Source organism: Trachypithecus francoisi, unplaced genomic scaffold (genome assembly GCF_009764315.1).
Source record: "Trachypithecus francoisi isolate TF-2019V2 unplaced genomic scaffold, Tfra_2.0 Lachesis_group5, whole genome shotgun sequence".
Lineage (NCBI taxonomy): Eukaryota > Metazoa > Chordata > Mammalia > Primates > Cercopithecidae > Trachypithecus > Trachypithecus francoisi.
This window is the reverse complement of record NW_022681470.1, coordinates 57524537-57543845: the sequence shown is the minus strand read 5'-3', so window position 1 is coordinate 57543845 and position 19309 is coordinate 57524537. Positions and strand designations below refer to the sequence as shown.

The window sequence follows — 19309 nt, the reverse complement described above, 5'->3', positions numbered from 1 at the left end:
AAAAACAAGATACCTAATATTTATGAGGCAACTATGTATTAAATATTCATGATACACTAAATATACTAAGTACTAAATATTCATGACATAGTAAATATGCATGACACTAAACAACAAGAGTCAATGAACACATGAGCACAATATTCATGAGTCCTTAATTCAGCTACCCATTGGTGATGAGCAGTCTGGCCCATGTGTCCTCTGCCCAAGGAACAAAGCCCATGGCTTATGGTAAGCTACAGCTGTGGCAGGCTTCCTTGTCCCATGTCTAATAGAGCAAGTGTGTGGCACTGGCCTGTGTCTCTGTGGGCCTCTTTGTTCAAACCTCAGTTCTGGTCCTGGTGACCACACTATCAGCATAGAAGGCTAATGTAGTAGAGAGAGGACATATGAAATGTATATACTGCAGGATTCAGGAAGTGTGGTCCTTCCTCCCTGCTTGCACCCCATCCTAAGTGTTTTAACTCATCTTATCTCTTTCCTCTTGCTTCTCTCTAAAAACTGATTTAACAAATCACACAGTTTGGGCATTTTAAGTTGTTCTGTAAGCTTTCTGTTCTGTGACCTCTAGGCTAGTTTTGTATGGCATGTACTTAGAGGCTACCATTGGATCAAGGTAATTTCCCACACAGCACTCAGGGTAATCAAATAATAAAGGGAAATTTATTTTTAAAACAGCATTCCAGCTAATAAACACAGAAGTCATGACAGAGAGAAAACTAGACATTAAGTATCTTGTGGTAGAAGTACACATCACCTATAAAGTATACCAAAAAAAAAAAAAAAAATCAAACCTGAATGCAATCAATCCTCTAGATCTAACTATCAATTTACAACGAATACAGAGGACAAAGAGAAACTTGTTAATATCATGGAGTTCCAAACTGTAGGAAACTTTATAGGACAAATACTCTGGTTTATCCAACAACTAAATTGCAAGGAAGATAAAATGAGATGGGAGCCTATACATTAAGAAAAAAAAAAATCTTCTGGTCATATATACCTAAAAAAAAAAAGAAAAGAAAAGAAAACACAACAATGTAAAGAGACATCAACCAGTTGCAAAGTATAGCCTTTAGATGGATCCTGACTAGAACAAATAAAATTGTAAAATAAAAAATATTTGGCCGGACGCGCTGGCTAACACCAGTAATCCCAGCACTTTGGGAGGCCGAGGTGGGCAGATCATGAGGTCAGGAGATCTAGACCATCCTGGCTAACACAGTGAAACCCCGTATCTACTAAAAATACAAAAAATGAGCTGGGTGCGGTGGCGGGTGTCTACAGTCCCAGCTACTTGGGAGGCTGAGGCAGGAGAATGGTGGGAACCCGGGAAGCGGAGCTGGTAGTGAGCCGAGATTGCCACTGCACTCCAGCCTGGGCAACAGAGCGAGACTCGTCTCAAAAAAAAAATAATAAAATAAATTTAAAAATAAAAAATATTTATGAGACAATCAGAAATCTTCATATTGATTTGATGATATGGAATCCTATGATTACAACAGTGCTGTGATGGCTGTGCCATGATTACATTTTAAAAAGGGAGTGGACTTACAGAAATACATACTGATATGTGTATAGATGGGATGACACGATGTTTGGAATTTGTTTCAAATAATTGGCAGTGATGGGGAGTGTTTAGAGACGAATCAAGATTGGCCATAAGTTGATGATGGCAGGGGCTGGATGATGGATACATGAAAGATTATTGTTATTGTATATATTTGAGATTTTCTATAATCAATCCTTCTGTTTGAAGAGAAAGTTTTAAAGCAAGACAAGAGTGTAGAACTTTCAGTGATTAGAGAAGAGCTCTGAATGGTGTGGTACATAGAGATGAGATCTAGAACTGCTACAGCCATTTTCTACCATGAGACTAGAGAGCCTAAGAATGAAATCCACACATGAACAAAGGCACAGCTAAAAGAATCACAGAGAAATGAAGCTACAGCCCCGATCAAATCAAATCCAAAGCCCATCCCACTTGAGGACTTTTTCAGAAACAATAAATCCTCTTTACTATTTGTACAATGTACAAATGCAATTTGAGGTGGATTTTTTGTTACTACAAGTGAGGACAGCATAACTGATACAATCTCCCATTTACTTTAAACCTAGTCATGCTTCTGTCTCTACATTCCCCTCAAAATGTTCTCAGCAAAATCATCAATAACTTCCTTGTTGCTAAATCTAATGGATCTTTTTGAGAGTCCTCGATTAATCTTTCTCATCTACACCTCATATTCCTTCATCCTCAATGTTCTCTTCCCTAGTCTTCTGAGACTCCACATTCTCCGGTTTTCTTTCTAATTACCCTATGCCTAGCTCCTTTGCTGGCTCGCCTGTCTTGGGTCCTTTCTTTCTCCATACTATCCCCCAAAGTGACTGGCAGTCAGCTGGATGGGGTGGCTCACACATGTAATCCCAACACTGGGAAGCCAAGGCAGGAAGACTGCTTGAATCCAGGAGTTCAAGAACAGCTTAGGCAACATAGTGAGACTTCCTCTCTACAAAATATTTTCAAAAAAATTAACCAGGCATGTAGTCCAGCTACTCAAAAGGCTGAGGCAGGAGGATCACCTGAGCCCAGAAATTTGAAGCTGCAATGAGCTATGATCACATGACTGCACTCGGCCTGGGTGACAGTGAGACCTTATCTCTAAAAAAAGAGGAACTAGACCTGGCGCAGTGGCTCACACTTGTAATCCCAGCACTTTGGGAGGCCAAGGGGGGTGGATCATGAGGTCAGGAGATCAAGACCATCCTGGCTAACACAGTGAAATCCCGTCTCTACTAAAAATACAAAAAATTAGCCGGGCGTGGTGGCGGGCACCTGTAGTCCCAGCTACTCGGGAGGCTGAGGCAGGAGAATGGCATGAACCCAGGAGGCGGGGCTTGCAGTGAGCTGAGATCGCATCACCGCACTCCAGCCTGGGCGACAGGCGAGACTCGGTCTCAAAAAAAAAAAAAAAAAAATGTGACTAGTGAGTGGTAGTCACCTACTTTTTAATTACCACCTATAACTCTCATCCCTGAGGTCTTCTAAGCTCCATACATGAATTTCCACGGGCCTAATGCACACACCATCATTTTACATGTTCCTCAAACTCAATATGGTTCTTTCCCCCTTCTCTCTTAAACACACACACTGGCCCTCTTCCATTGTTCCCTTTCTCACAAAATAGAATCAATCTTAACACTTCCCAAAATCTCATCTTTTCTTCCACATATCCAATCAATCACCAAGTCTTATCCTTTACATTCATCCACTTCTTTCCATATCCACCACTACCATCCACATTCAAGACGCCATCATCTCTCACCTGAACCATAATAACTTCCCAACTGGTTTCCTCCTTCACAACTCTTGGCCCTCCTCCAATTCATTTTCTACTGTTTCCAAGACATCTTTTTAAAAATTGTGGTAAAATATACATTACATAAACTTCACTATTTTAACCATTTTTAAGTGTATTCCAAGAGATTTCCTAAAACAAATTGTCTGATGATTTCATCTTGCTTAAAACAAACTGACTGGCTCAGGGTCCAGGTGGAAAGAAGACTTCTCACAAGATCTACTCTTTTATACCTTTGAGTTTTGAATCCGTACCTGTATACCTATTTTTAAAAACTTTTTAACTGTTAATAAATTTTCAAGAACCTATAATAAAGACCTCTAGCATCTATTTTTTTAAAGGGTAGGTAATAGAAAATATTTCTGCTGTTTCAAAATCTGTTGTGAGACAAAATTCTATAAAACATGTAAATTAGAAATAAGTTTACATGGTCAACAATCTATTTTAATATCATCATCAACCAGGCACGAAGGCTCACGCCTGTAATCCCAATACTTTGGGAGGCCGAGGCAGGCAGATCACTTGACCCCAAAGTTCGAGATCAGCCAGGCCAACATGGCAAAGCCCCGTCTTTACTAAAAATCCAGGAAGACTATAACTCAGAGGTTAAGATACAAATTTCAATATCACAAAGGCTTAGACTCTAATTTTGTTTTCACCTCTTACAAGTTGTATGATCAAGGGCAAGTTAGTTAACTCCTCTAAATCTCTCATTTTTTATTTTAAAAAGGGTGAACAATCATGTATTTCCTAAATTCTTATTTTCAAATTGAATATTTGTGAAATCAGTATGTCTTATAATTAATTTGTACTTCAATGTACAAAAAAACCCTTTTTAGATCACAATAGTTGTCTTATAATATTGATACCAGTGATTCTCAACCTGGGCTCCTTTTGTTCCCCAGGAGTCATCTGGAGATGTCTGGGGACATTCTGGGTTGTCACAGCTGGGGTAGGAGTAGGGATGGAGATAGGGAACACTACTGGCATCAGGTGGATACAGGCCACAGATGCTGCTAAAATCCTAGAATGCACAGGACAGCCCCCAACAACAAAGAATTATCTGGCCAATAGTTCTGCAGTTGAGAAATCCTGTTTTAGAGTCTTAGAAGAAATAAAATAATATCTACTTAATAGGTTCATTCTCCGAATTAAAATAAATGCATATAAAATGCTTAGAATAATAATTAGCACAAAGTACATGTTTAATACATGTAATAGTATTTTTTCTTTCTTTTTAATCCAATGTGCTTAGGATAATTTAACTACTAAATAAATACCAAATTCCTTCACCTCACCCTTCACATAATTCTGTCTGTTTGTCTTTCAAGCTGGCTGTCTCACTGCTTCATTACATAAACCTCATCCAATCAATCCGGTCTACGTTGTTTCACTAGCACTACCTGAGTTTCACAACTCCATGCCTACATACAAACCATTTCCTCCATCTACCATGCCTACTTTCCATTCAGCCTATAGCTTAAATACCACTTCCACTAGAGAGGTCTTCCTTCACAGACCACTGATTGCTGGAAATGGCCTCTCCCCTGCCACCCCACTGCATCCTACCACCACCAGTCTCCCTCTGAATGTCATATTTCCAATTATACGGCTCTTATTTCTGAACTCTACTGTGGTTATACATTTATCATACCTCCCCTACTAAAGTATAAACTCTTAAAAGAAAGGCATAGCTTAAACACATAGGATTTGATACTGTTGAATCAGACCATTCTCCTTGAAACTTTCTCCTTCCAGGGCTTCAGTGTTACTACACTTTTTCTCTGTCAATGGCATCACAGTTCAGCTTGTCAGTCACCAAATCTCAAAATCTCAGGTACCTCATCCTTCTTAAAACCTCAGGTGACCTCATCCTCTTACACATTCCCTTTTCATTCAAACCATTTCCCATGTACCCGGTCACTTCGAAATACTAGAGATTAAATCTCTGCAACGTTTTTTCTATCATTTGCCTCATTTCCATTTTTTGACTTCTACCCATAGAGAACAGTAGTTACAAGTACAGGCTCAAGTCAAATTCCCTGGGTTCAGACCCCAGCTCCATTAGTTGGGTAACTCTGGAAGAGTTCCTAAGCCCCTGGGCCTCACTTTCCTCATCAGTAAAATTGGAATAAGTAACCGTTCCACCTCAAAAGGCTGTCATAAGGATTTAAATGATACAGTATGTATAAAGTGCTTGACACAAAGTGTAGGAGCTCAATAAATATTAGCAGCTTTATTTATTATTATTATTTCTTTTGAAAAAGAGTCTCGCTCTGTTGCCCAGGCTGGAATACAATGGCACGATCTCGGCTCACTGCAACCTCCACTTCCCGAGTTCAAGTGACTATCCTGCCTCAGCCTCCCGAGTAGCTGGGATTACAAGCACTTGCCACCACGCCCAGCTAATTTTTGTATTTTTAGTAGAGACGGAGTTTCACTATGTTGGTCACGCTGGTCTCGAACTCCTGACTTCAGGTGATCCACCCGCCTTGGTCTCCCAAAGTGCTGGGATTACAGGCATGAGCCACCATGCCCAGCCTATATTAGCAGCTTCATTATCATACCCCCCCTACTTCAAGACCTCATGAACTTTTTTCTTATTAGTAAATTATTCTATTGACTACAAAGTCAAAGATAAAGGACCTCATCTTTTGCCCAGACTCCTGCAATAATGTCCCAAACTGGCCCCTCTGCTACGGGTCTCTCTTAACCACAACGCTACCTACTGCTCTCAACAATCTTCATATATGCACAAGAGTCAGACCTTATATAGGACTTTGACAGCAAGATTTGTTAAGATAGACAAAGTAATGTAACAAGGTATATTTATAATAGGAAATATTTTATATCACTAAACTAAATGGTATATATAAAGGAAAATAACAGTTGAGAAGAGTGAAGTGATAAACTGACACTAGGAAGTGGGCCTTGAATTCCAAATTCAAGAGTGTCACAAGAGGTTTTGCACCTACCATTTTCCGCAAAGGATTTAAGGGAACAGAACATTTAAAGAAAATTCTGTAAAATCTTTGCTTAAATGGGTTAAGCTCTTCAAATATAGAAAAGGCACAAATAGTTGAACTACTTCCTCCTTTGCAATTTGGATTATCTATTTACTGTTTCAAATTCATCTATAAAAACTTATTCTTCATTTAATCAAACCTGTACCTGCATTCTTCCACAAAATAAACTCTTAAAATTTGTACTATTTGTAATACTTTTGTAATACTACTGTAAAGAGAAGAAAATGATTCAAGGCTCCCAAGACTTCAAATTAAGTAAATATTCCATATCTGCTTTCTAGGTATTACAACATTAGTGTTTTGTGTTTTTTGTTTGTTTGTTTGTTAAGTTCAATTACTTCGTTCTATGCTCACAATTTATTTCTAGCTATGATTTTAAATGACTTTTACAACACATGGTTATAAACTTGACTAGTTTTTCAGTACATCAAAAGTTAGAAAGTTTCTAACAGAAAACACCAAATCAGTGCCTGAAGACCCTGTAAGTCATTGTTAAAGGAGTGATTTTAGTAAATCATACTTGAAAGCTGGGTTAATGTTTTGAATAACTGAATATAATTATGTAATACCTTTGAAAAATGCTATCTATTAACCTCTCCTGCATAAGAGTATTGGCAGCAAATAAAGAATATTTACATTAAAAAAATTCCTAATTTTTTTCTATTCATTCCATATAAATTTATGCTTTGAAAGACTATTGATAAAGAATAAACAAAATGGACAAACAGAACATTCTTAATAATGTATTAATATATTGTTACTAAGTCACTTAAGGTCTTCTAAACTTGTTTTTCATCCCATTTGAATATGGTCTTTTCATCCATTCCAACTGCTGCCAAGGCAAATGTAACAGCCAACAATATCATCTATCAGAAAATGAATTAAGATTTGCACAATTTTTAAAGAAAAAAATACTAGACTTCAATATGTACTATGTGCACATTTTTCACACTTGCAGATAAAACGGTTACTCTGCAGAATGATATAGAGTAATAAGCAAAGACTTCAGAGTCAGACATGCAGAATACATCACTTGCCAGATGTTTAATCTTGTGCAAATTAATCTGTGAGCCAGTTACCTTATCTGCAAAATGAGAACAGTATCTACAGGGTTGCCGCAGGAATAAATGAAGTAGAGTGCTGGGTATCTAACAGGAGTGTTCCACCTCCACCAATATCTTACTACCCTTTGAGTCAGACCTCAAATCAAAACTCATTTCTGCCACTTACTAACATTGTGATAGTAGTAAAGTTAACCTCTCTATGCACTGACTTCCTCCTGTTTTTTAAATGGGGAACACACTACCTACATCAGAGTTGTTTTGAATCCCTAATGTACAACTTAATGCAAAGCATCCAGCGGCAGACATCAGATTCCACTGATACTAGATTCCCTTCATTTCCTTTCTTCTTCAGGTGTGTTGAGTGTGTTCAAGTGATCTAGAATCCACCAACCTGGCTGACACATATCCAGAAAGTAGGCCATTTTCTAGTTGGAAGCTTTTGTGTATGCACGGCAAAATTTTGACATCTGTATCCTATAAGCATCCTCTCAATTCCAGATGGAAAGAAAATATTTCTCTCATTCCCTTTGCCTTCCACTTCATACATACTACCTTTCCACATAGGTGACTATGTAAATTTCCCTCTTTCCATGTTTTCTAAGCACTTAAATAGCCTTCATTTGCCATCCAAATAGATACTAGCTTCAGTGTGCTGCTTAAGTTAAAACCAAAATACATCTATTATTCTCACTGCTTCTATCAGTGGTGCCAGAACGTTTTTATATAAAGGCAGTAACAGTTTGTGTTTCTTCCTATGAGTTACACTAGACATTTAATCTCAAAGAGATGTTTAAAATATAAATTAGTTGAAAAGGATGTATTACATTTATTCCTGATGCCAGTTTAATATCAAAGCATGAAAATTCAAGTAAAATTAAGGCTGCCATAAACATAAAATCACACCAATGGGAAGTTTCCCCAAAAACAAATTCAAATAATTTTCCAAACACTGAGATTAATCTGCTATTTAAGTAGGGTGTGTAAGTCCTGAAGATACTCAGTTGTGTGTAAGTTTAAGCAATAAAACTGAACTAAACCATTTACCAAAACATTACATAGTCCTAAAATTGGAAATTAGTCACCACCCCCCTAAAAAACCCTATATTTAACATGTGGAAATTTGTGAGTACTAAGGAACTTTTCAACAAATATTTCATGTATCTAAAATTCACTAACTAGGGAATAGAAATCTTGTAAAATTACTCTTAAAAGTTATCAAATTACAGAAGCATTTTCCGATGAAAAGCAACTCTCTAATTTTTTTAGCATTTCACAACATGGGCTCCTAAAGCAACACTAAAGAATCACAACGGGAGGCCCTTTTCCTGTTATTTTACAAAGACTGGGTTATGGAGGGAGTGTTTAACTGCTACTGCACTACACAATTTCTGTGTCAACAGCACATGCCTTCAAAAAACTCTTCTATTAAAAAAATTCCCAAAGTGGGGAGTTTTTGTTTCTTTTAATTTATGAAGCCAAAATACATTTGGAAAAAAGAATATGCCTCACTGATACTATGAAATGAAAACAGCACCCTACAATCAGCAAACTGAACACTGGTTTTAAATAATTGATTTAGTAAGAACTTAACATGTGTGCAGAAGGCTGATACAGCCTTAAAGAATGACAACAAAAATTAATACTGCACTCGACACAGGCCACCTTACATCCGACGGAGCCTGAATAGCAGCCATCATTACAAATGTCAAAATCAATACAGTACTATGCTATACACCCTCTCGCAATAATAAAGAAACCAAGTCAGATTTCTTGGTGGTGTAATCACAATTATGACTGAGACAGAAATGTATGCAGCACAATGAAGAAAATACCACAAATTAAAACCACTCTATGTAAAAACATAAAATTGCTCACTGGGTGGTGGGGGGGAACATTTTGCCATCCAATAAAAGGAATCTGGCCAAATCCCACCTGACCATTCACGTGCCCTTCATTGAAGACCAAACCTGCTTTCCTTATTTCTCCTTTCTTTCTCTTCCTAGCCTCCCATCATCTCCCTGAACCTGTACGAGAAGACAGGCACGGAGAGGCATTCGAGAATCGGGAACAAAAACCAGGATGTGGACCACATCAGGAGGAAGAGGGGAGGGAAGGGGTGACACCACTAACCTGTCCCAAAGGCTTTGGCCACCAGCCAGGCCAGATTGCAGGCGATTTTGGCCCTGGAGAAATCATAGTGGTCAAAGGGCTTGATGGCTGGAACAATGAACGTCTTTCTCATCTCCCTGGGGTCTGCAGCATCCCCCATCTTTCACGGCGGCTCCTCGGGATGTCCCGGCCCTAACCTTCACATGGCGTGGCCTCGCCGCCACGGGGGTCGGGAGGGAGAAGCAGTTCAAACCATCGGGGCCCGGGCGACGTCCGCCCGGGCGCCGACGGGGGAGAAGCTCAGCTGTCCGCGCCGCGCGCCTGCCGCCTCCCGCGGGAGCCGCCGCCGCTGCCGCCGCTCCCGGGCATAGGAATGTGGCGGCGCCGTCTCCGTCCGTCCGTCCGTCCGTCCGCGCGAGGTCCGCCCCGCGCCCGCGCCCCTCCGAGCCACCCGCCCCGCGAGCCCGCGTGTGAGCGAGGCCGCCTCCCCTTTGTCTCGGTTTAGTCACACGGGCTTGGGGGAGGGTGGAGGCTGGAAGGGCCCGGAATTTTAAGGGAGGGGGGGTGGGGGAAACCTTCAACAATCACGTTGTGGAAAATGTCCCCGCCATCGCGATGCCCGCACGCCCTCGCCTCCCTCTCCCCTTCCCTCGGAGCGGGGAGACCCCTCAGGCCCCGGGTGGGCGGAGGGACGAGCAGGACGAGGGCGAAGCACAGGGCGAGGTGGCCCACCCAGCGCAGCCCGGCTGCGGCCCGCGGGAGACGCAGCAGCGGAAAATGTCAAAATCACTGCGGCTCGCAGGCCGCCGCCGACCCGTCCCCTCCTCTGCGCTCCCTCCCGTCGCCGTCTCCTCCTTTCCCTGCCGCCGTCGCCGCTGCCGTCTCCCGGGTCTTCCTCCCTTGCTGACGGCGAAGGTGGTGGCCAGTGAGAGGCCGCGAATCCCAAGCTCTCAGTTCCTGTCTTATCAGTTATGTCCTTGTAATTTTTTCCTGCCCTCCTTTCTGCAGCGCGCTGGATCGTTCCCTCTCAGCCGCCGCCGCCGCCGCTGCGGTTTTCCGGCTGCGGCACTGGATGGAGGAGCAGATGCGGGGACTGAGCATGCGCCCTCGCGCGGCTCCGACCCCCGCCCCCGCCCCCGCCCCCGCCCAGCTTCCCTCTAGTCGCGGGCCCACTGAGCATGCCCAGCCTCGCTCCCCGCCCGCGCCCGGGATTCGGGGCGGCTGCCTTTTAATCATCGCTCTGGAGTACTCGCTTGAGTGGACATCCTCCACGTCCCTGGCTTTTGGCTGCTGCTGCCTGCGCTGCTGAGAGTGGAAAAGGAAGACAGGGAGGAGGGAGAGGCCTGGCAATAGCTTTCATATTCTACTTAGTGCTTCATAGAAAAGAGTTGATATTTATTTAAAATGCTCATTATATGACACACACTTAGCAGCGAACTTGACCTGCACTATCTCATTTAGCCCTCGCGAGGTAGATGTCATTGCTGATTGTCCACGAAAGAGAGGTGGAGGTGATTAGGTCATACATGGAACTTATCCACTGAGGATCTGTGGGGGCTCCAAACCTGTGTTAATTTCATGATATCGAGCTATTTTCTTTACTCAGTGCTCTCCACTTAAATTTTATCTCTGGGATGGGAACACAGTCATCAATGCCTCCCCATTCACTCAGAAAAGAGCATAAATTCTTTCACAAAGCAAGCTAATGCCCTTTGTGACCTGGCATCTACAGGCCTTTATAGCTTCATTTTGTCAGAACTGCTATTTTCTTTAGTGAGCATCCCTTCTCAGATCTCTACCTCCTTGCTCAGGGTGGTTCCTCTGTCCACCCAGCTTACTCCTACTGCACCTTCAAACTCCACAGTAGTCACTTTCTCCATAAAGCCTTCCCTGATAGCTGCTGACAACTTTCCAGTCAGGGCTGTCACATAGGTGCCTCCCTCATTGTTCCCAGAGCACCCTGTTTTTAATTCTGTTGTAGTATTTGTCACATTGTGTGGCAATCATCAGTTACTTTACTTGTCTGTTTTTCCCATTGATAACATGATGATGGTATATCTCCAGCACCTATACGGTACCCAGCCCCATAGTATAATTGCTCAATTAATGGACTACATGTGAATATTATCAAAGTTAACACACACTGAGCTTACTTAAATCACTAGCTCCTCACATCTCATTTTAATACATTATCTAATCTTATTTTAAAATTATTGTTATTATTATTATTGAGATGGAGTCTTGTTCAGTCGCCCAGGCTGGAGAGTGGTGGCAAGATCTCAGCTCAGTGCAATCCACCTCCCAGGCTCAAGCAATTCTCCTGCCTCAGCCTCCTGAGTAGCTGGGACTACAAGTGTGCACCACCACACCTAGCTGATTTTTTGTATTTTTAGTACAGATGGGGTTTCACCATGTTGGCCAGGCTGGTCTCGAACTCCTGACCTCAGGTGATCCGCCAACCTCAGCCTCCCAAAGCCCTGGGATTACAGGTGTGAGCCACCGTGCCCAGCCTATTATTATTATTTTTTGAGACAGGGTCTTGCTTTGTTGCCCCTGCTGGAATGCAGTGGCGAAATCATGGCTCACTGCAGTCTCAACCTCCCGGGCTCAAGCAATCCTCCCACCTCAGCTTCCCATATAGCTGGGACTAGAGGCACACAGCACCACACCCAGCTAATTTTGTTTATTTTTTGTAGAGATGAGGTCTCCCTATGTTGCCCAGGCTGGACTCAAACTCTTGGACTCAAGGGATCCTCCCACCTCAGCCTCCCAAAGTGCTAGCATTATTTAATTTTAACCTTTATAAAATCCTGTATTATCTTCATTATACAGATGAGAAAACTAAGGCTCAGAAAAAAATTTAATTATTCTTATTTTGCACAACTAGGAAAGGCAGAGGGCAGCTCCATCAAAAAGCAGGTCCCTTTGTTTCTGTTTAATCCCTGTAAACACTCCTCCTTAAACCTAGCAGGGCACAACAGATAAGGCTTGTTAACAATGTGGGATATGAAAAGAATGTGAGAAGAATAATATGCCACAGGGTGGTAGATGTAATTTTTCCAATAATTTAATTAATATTAATAGAGCTTTTCTCATGGGCAAGGAAGACCCTTTGCTGTATCACATGGAGGATAATAAAAGTAACATATAGATAACAGCTCACACAGCATGTTCATATGATGACTAATTTCCATATCTATTTTATGAAGTAGGAATTATTATTGTCTTCCAATTCTAGATGCAGGACTGAGAATTGCAAAGATTAAGTGGCATGGCCGAGATTTCATGGTTGATTCATATCTGAATCTGGCTTCAAATTCAAGCACAGGTCTTCCGGCTCCACTCCTCTGGCACTTTTCCCTGTGCCTGCTCTCTTTCTGCATTATGGAGGCTAACATGTACATAAATAAATTTATAATACAATGTAAAAGTGGTAAGTGCTATAAGAGATATAAAGTGCAGTCAGGGGCCAAGCACAGTGGCTCATGCCTGTATCCCAGCATTTTGGGAGGCTGAGGCAGGTGGATCACTTGCGGTCAGGAGTTCAAGATCAGCCTGGGCAACATAGCAAAAACCTGTCTCTACTGAAAATACAAAAATTAGCCAGGCCTGGTGGCACACACCTGTAATCCCAGCTACTCAGGGGGCCGAGGCATGAGAATTGCTTGAGCCTAGGAGACAGAGATTGCAGTGAGCCAAGATCGCACCACTGCACTCCAGCCTGAGCAAACATAGCAAGATTCTGTCTCAAAAAAAAAAAAATTCCGGGTGCGGTGGCTCACACCTGTAATCCCCACATTTTAGGAGACTGAGGCAGGTGGATCACGAGGTCAGGAATTCAAGACCAGCCTGACCAAGATGGTGAAACCCCATCTCTACTAAAAATGCAAAAATTAGCTGGGCATGGTGGTACATGCCTGTAGTCCGAGCTGCTCGGTAGGCTGAGACAGGAGAATCGCTTGAACCTGAGAGGCGGAGGTTGCGCTGAGCTGAGATCACTGCCACTGTCACAGAGCAAGACTCCACCTCAAAAACAAAAACAAAAAGCAAACCAAAAAATCTTGCAGGCAGACCAAATATAGGTGGAGGGATTGGGAAGGTTTCTTGGGGACATCTGTTGAATCTAATGTTCTCAAATGCAACTTTGACTGAATTCTAGAGCATATAAATCATGTTAGGAAAAATCTATAGCCCAGAAAGTTTGAAGAGACATACTGAAACATGTTACCAGTCATTATAATAATCTGCAAGCCAATACAAGATTCTCAGGGCCAGAAATCATGCCTAATCACCTTGATGTTGCATGTGACCTAGCACAGTAGTTTGCTCTCATTGGGTGCTGGGTAAATACTTGTTGGATTTCATGGAAAACGATTTCAACCTAAATGAAGAAGAGAAGGAAACAAAGTAAGTTGCTCCAACTTGTCCGTTGATTCAATGGTGATGCATTTAGTAGAGATGGAACCCCAATTGGGAAGGAGTGTGTTTAGGAATGGGAGAAAACAAAATGCCTAAACAATGAGCAGCTTTTACTTTCAGGGAGGCTATGAAACAACTTGGGGTCATAGTAGGAGGCTATTATTAAGAGGAAAACACCCTGAGTACAAAGAAGAAGGATTCATTTTCAGGGAGACAGACACTCTAATAGGGTGTTCTTTGTGTCACCTTCAGAATGATCCTTTTAAAAACTGGAAATCTCTGCAGAATATCACTGTCGAAAAGAAATGCTGTCCACTTCCCCTTAAGATATCTGACTTTGTTCAAAACAAAACCCAATGGTTCTCTGGACCTGCTTGTCCAACTGCACAGCTATCCCTCTACTTTTTATCTCCAGGCCTAGGGGCTCAGTGCATTGAGCAACAGTTACCCTTATTCCCACACAGACAGCCCTCCTTCTGTCTGTTTTAAACGTGTTTCTCTCTTCTCTCCTGGAGAATTCAAAATGCCAGCCAGACTTCCTTCCATATGGCGATCCTCTGTTTCTCTGTCTGATAGATTCATAAGTTCATTCATTCATTCATCAGCCAGTATTGATAGAGCCCCTGGGTGCTGAGGATGCGATGTTAAACAGACAGCTGAAGAAGCAAAGTTTTAGTAAGAAAACTTGGAAACCTTATGGCCTGAGCAGCCCAGCTCTCCTTCATTGTCATGTCCTTATCTCCATAAGTTAGAAGCCTTGTGACTTCACCTATAGACGTCTTCAGTGTGTCCCCTCAGAAACAAAGAAATACTAAACCAGCAACCACTACAAGTAAGACTTCACGTTATTTTCTTAAATAGAAGGCATATATACATGTACTATCATTCACTTTCAATCAGTTATACTAATAGCAGGTAACAGTTATTGGCACTCTCTATGTAGCAGTCCCTATCCTATAGTAACTTATTTAATCCCCACCACAGCCCCTATTATCATCCTCATTTGGTGGCTGGAGTAACTAAGGGGCAGAGGACTTGATTGTTAGTGGTGAAGACCTTATGTTCCTTTGAAACTCAAGGGACTAGAATAAGTAAACTTCAAATCAATCAGATTAAGAATGGCCAAGGGTGGGGGTGAAGAGGGGAGAAAGAATGCTAAGCAAATTGATGACAATAAGAGGTTCACTTGGTTGAAGTATAGCCGCCTCTAATAAACTGACATGAGATACAAGAATCTGTGCTGTATATCTGACAGTCTATCATTTCTGCACACACTTGTGGCTTTCATTGGAATAGCTAGCAAAGTTTTATAAGGATTACCTCATCAACCTTCACAACAGTTCTAGCAAGGCCTATGTAGTATGATGCCAAGTGTGTGGCTGGAATGACTGACACACCGGGAGGCCACGTAACTTTGCAGAGTCACAATGTGAGTCAGTGTCTGAACCAAACAGAGAAACCCGGCTCTCAGGTGTCCAGGTATAGCACCATATTTTCCCAGACCCCTAAAACATTTTTCCTTGATTAATCCCCTACTCAAACCAAGACCCTTAACCCCAATAATGGGCAACACTTCTATTATTTTTAACATCATTGAAGGCAGGTCAGAATGTTGGGAGGTAACAGAAAAAGCACTAGGCTAGGAGCTTGGACTTTGGGTTCCAGTGCTGCTCTTTATATCTGCCATGTGATTTGAGGAAACACGTGCCACCTCCCTCCTCTCAGGTTTCCCCTGCAATAAAACCACAGGGTAGAACCAGGCACCTTCTAAAGTACCCTCACTGCCAATAGTCTACGATAGGAGAATGACATCCACATACTTTATTAGATTATAACTGAAAGTTACATCAGTCAGCTGCCTAGTATTCAGGATTTAAATCTTTAGAGCAGTAGTTACTTTTTTATTTCCAGAAAGTTTTAAGATGCGATCGTATAAAAAGGCAAGGGGAGGTAACAGCAGAAAATGAGATCCTCCAGTAAAGGTAGAGACCAAATAAAAAACAGAAGGACTCTAGAGAGAAGGAGATGGATGCAGCTGTTTGTTGGTAAATACAGTAGTCCTACCATATAAGCCAACAAGGTCTAACATTCCAGAGTGCCACCTAGTTAACCAGGAAGATGTTGCCTTTTTTATCAGCTTCTTAACAGAAACAACCCAAACGTCCACCAGTAGAGAAGATTTGATCAAATCAGTCATGCTATACACAGGGATCCATTGCATCATATGGAAAGATCTCCAAGACATCAAATGGTCAAGTAAAAAGAGAAAAATGCACAATAATATGTTTTAGTATGGTGGTTAAAAACTGCCAGGCATGGTGGCTCACGCCTGTAATTCTAACAGTTTGGGAGGCTGAGGCAGGAAGATCATTTGAGCTAAGGAGTCCAAGACCAGCCTGGCCAATGTAGTAAGACCCTGTCTCTATTAAAATAAAATTTTTAGGCTGGGCGCAGTGGCTCACGCCTGTAATCCCAGCACTTTGGGAGGTCAAGGTGGGCGGATCATGAGGTCAGGAGATCGAGACCATCCTGGTTAACATGGTGAAACCCCGTCTCTACTAAAAATACAAAAAAATTAGCCAGGCATGATGGTGGGCGCCTGTAGTCCCAGCTACTCGGGAGGCTGAGGCAGGAGAATGGCGTGAACCCAGGAGGCGGAGCTTGCAGTGAGCCGAGATCTGCCACTGCACTCCAGCCTGGGTGATACAGCGAGACTCCGTCTCAAAAAAAAAAAGAAATTTTAAAAAGAAAAATATATATGTTTATATATTTTTAATATATAAATATCTCAATATCTCAGAAAGATACACAAGAAACTAGAGTAGGTAAAAGACTCAGTTTTTTCTTTATATACTTTGATAGCTTTTGATTCATTTTGATTTATATGCATGTATGCATGTTTACATTTTTTTTTTTCTTTTTTGAGTCAGGGTCTCACTCTGTCACCCTGCCTGCAGTGCAGCAATCTGATCATAGTTCACTGCAGCCTGCAACTCCTGGGCTCAAGCAATCCTCCCTCCTCAGCCTCCCAAAGTGCTGGGATTACAGTCTTGAGTCACCACACCCTTTCTCATTTTTACTTACTTAAAATATAAATTAGTAATATTTCTGAAACTAACCTTTTCAGTCTTTCCTGGCAATGTGGCTTTTGCTCCCACCACATTACTGAGACTGTTCTCACAAAAGTTATTACAACAACTCCTTGTCGTGACTTTTGTACTCCTGCTCCTTTTTTGGCCTCCATAGCTTGTAGTTCTTATGAGTGTCCTTTTGTTCTTTTTTTTTTTTTTTTTTTGAGATTGAGATGGAGTCTCTATCGCCCAGGCTGGAGTGCAGTGACACCATCTCGGCTCACTGCAAACTCTGCCTCCCGGGTTCAAGTGATTTTCTCCTGCTTCAGTCTCCCGAGTAGCTGAGATTACAGGCGCCCGCCACCATGCCCAGCTAATTTTTGTATTTTTAGTAGAGATGGGTTTTTGCCATGTTGTCCAGGCTGGAGTTCTTAAAATTATCTTCTCTCTCTGGTTCCAGGGCTTTCCCTTAGGCATCTGGTTCTCTGCCACTTTTCGAATCCCTTTTCAGCTGTGCTTTTCACCTCCTTTGTTTGTTTGCCTTCCCAGCAGGGCAGCTACTCGACTCCCTCCATCCTTGTTTCCCTCTGTCCTTTACTGTCCCCAACTTGGCTCTCGATCTTTCCGGCTACAACTCTCATCTCTACGCAGGTGGTTCCCTAATCTGTATCTCAGCTCGGGATCACTTTCCTGAGTAGCTTCCTAAAGCTTGTTGAGCATTTTAACCCAGATATAGTCCAGGATTTCAACTTCAACATATCAAAGACAAACTCATGAGATTTCCCTCTGACTTGGCTTCTAGTCCCAGTCTCCCAAATTCTACTAATGACACCCTTCTCTGCTTAAAATGTGTCATCCCTGAGCTCCCCCTTTCTCTCATCTCACCCCATGCAAGCAATCCAAATATCTCTCACTTCCATGTACTCTTTTCCATTCCCACAAATGTCTTATTTCCTCTCATGTACTCCCACTACTTACCTCTTCTGAACTTACACGTTAACATATTAATCTTCCTAAACCAAATTTTGGGGATTCAACAAATATCCAGTCAGCAAACTTTAGTGATTTCAGACCATGTGTCTGAGATTGTACTAGGCCTTTCACATACTGAATCTTATTTAATTTAATCATAAAATAGCATGTAACGTAGTGTTAAATTTGGCCTAAGGCTGCCTCCATACACAGCAAACTGCAACCTAATTTAGTACATAAACAAACTGCAATCTAACGTGAGAATATATTCTTGTAACAAGTAACTGAATCTCAGCCAATCATAGCCACCAAGCTCTCAGCCAATCACAAGCTGTAATAGGCTCAGACATGTCCAAATAAGGCAAACTACAAGCTGCAACCAATCAGGTTATTTCTGTATGTCACTTTTTTTTTCTGTCTATAAATATTGCCTGCCCACATTGGTGAGTGGAACTCTGTGGACCTTTAAGGGTTTAGGGTGCCGCTCTGATTCATGAATCATTTGTTGGTTCAAATAAACTCTGCTAAATTTAATTTGTCTAAACGTGTTTTAAAACAATAGAGATTAGCCTCATTTTATACATGAAAAATGGAGGCTCAGAAAGACTGAGGAAATTCCTTAAGATTTTATGATAAAGAGCAGAATTGATGCTCAAACTCATGGTTCCTGAATTCAAGTTCAGGAATCTTTCCTGCACTTGAACTCAACTGTTCGCTCAACAGCTTAGTGGCTATGTATTGCTTACCAGATATAAACATTTGCCTTGACTTTGAAGATCCTCTACAACATACCCTATCTTTACATTCGTATTTCCCTAGTGTCCTCCTGTATATATCAAGCCAGATGACTCTAAGGACTTTCAACATATTTAAGCCTTTCTAAGGCTTATTGGTTTGGCCTTTGTTAACCTTTCTCTATAATGCCATTCATGAGCCCAACATGAGCTATGGCAAACTTCTCATCTTTAAATAATGATTTTAATGCCCCCTCTTCCATAAAGCTTTCCCTGCCCCACTCTTGGCTCCCTGATATATCTGTGCTGTCTTGTGGTATGTTTTGTCTTGAACTGTAATTCTTTCTGTGCTTCATAAAGGAAAAGACAATCTTATTCTGCTTCACTAGCAGTGCTTTATACCTAATAGACCACAGCAAGTATTTCTTGAATAGATGAAAGAATCAGTGAATTAACATGTAACAAAAAAATACATGCTGACAACACATTCTAGGGCCATGAAATAGATCAGTATAACTTGACTAGCTTATATGGGAATTAAAAATGGAAAGTTGATCT

The 19309-nt window shown here is 41.7% G+C and overlaps 1 protein-coding gene across 4 annotated transcripts in view; it reads right to left on the bottom strand.

Annotated features, from left to right (window-relative positions):
* Nucleotides 1-9960, bottom strand: part of CAMSAP2 (calmodulin regulated spectrin associated protein family member 2) — a 120896-nt gene extending 110936 nt beyond the window's left edge. For 3 of the 4 annotated variants that reach the window (XM_033195820.1, XM_033195821.1, XM_033195823.1), the window contains exon 1: nucleotides 9577-9960. In XM_033195820.1, coding sequence (XP_033051711.1) covers nucleotides 9577-9715 — 139 coding nt within the window. In that variant the 5' untranslated portion in view covers nucleotides 9716-9960. The remainder of the gene's footprint in view (nucleotides 1-9576) is intronic. The other variant, XM_033195822.1, reaches the window with a different exon arrangement.
* Nucleotides 9961-19309: the final 9349 nt, after the last annotated feature.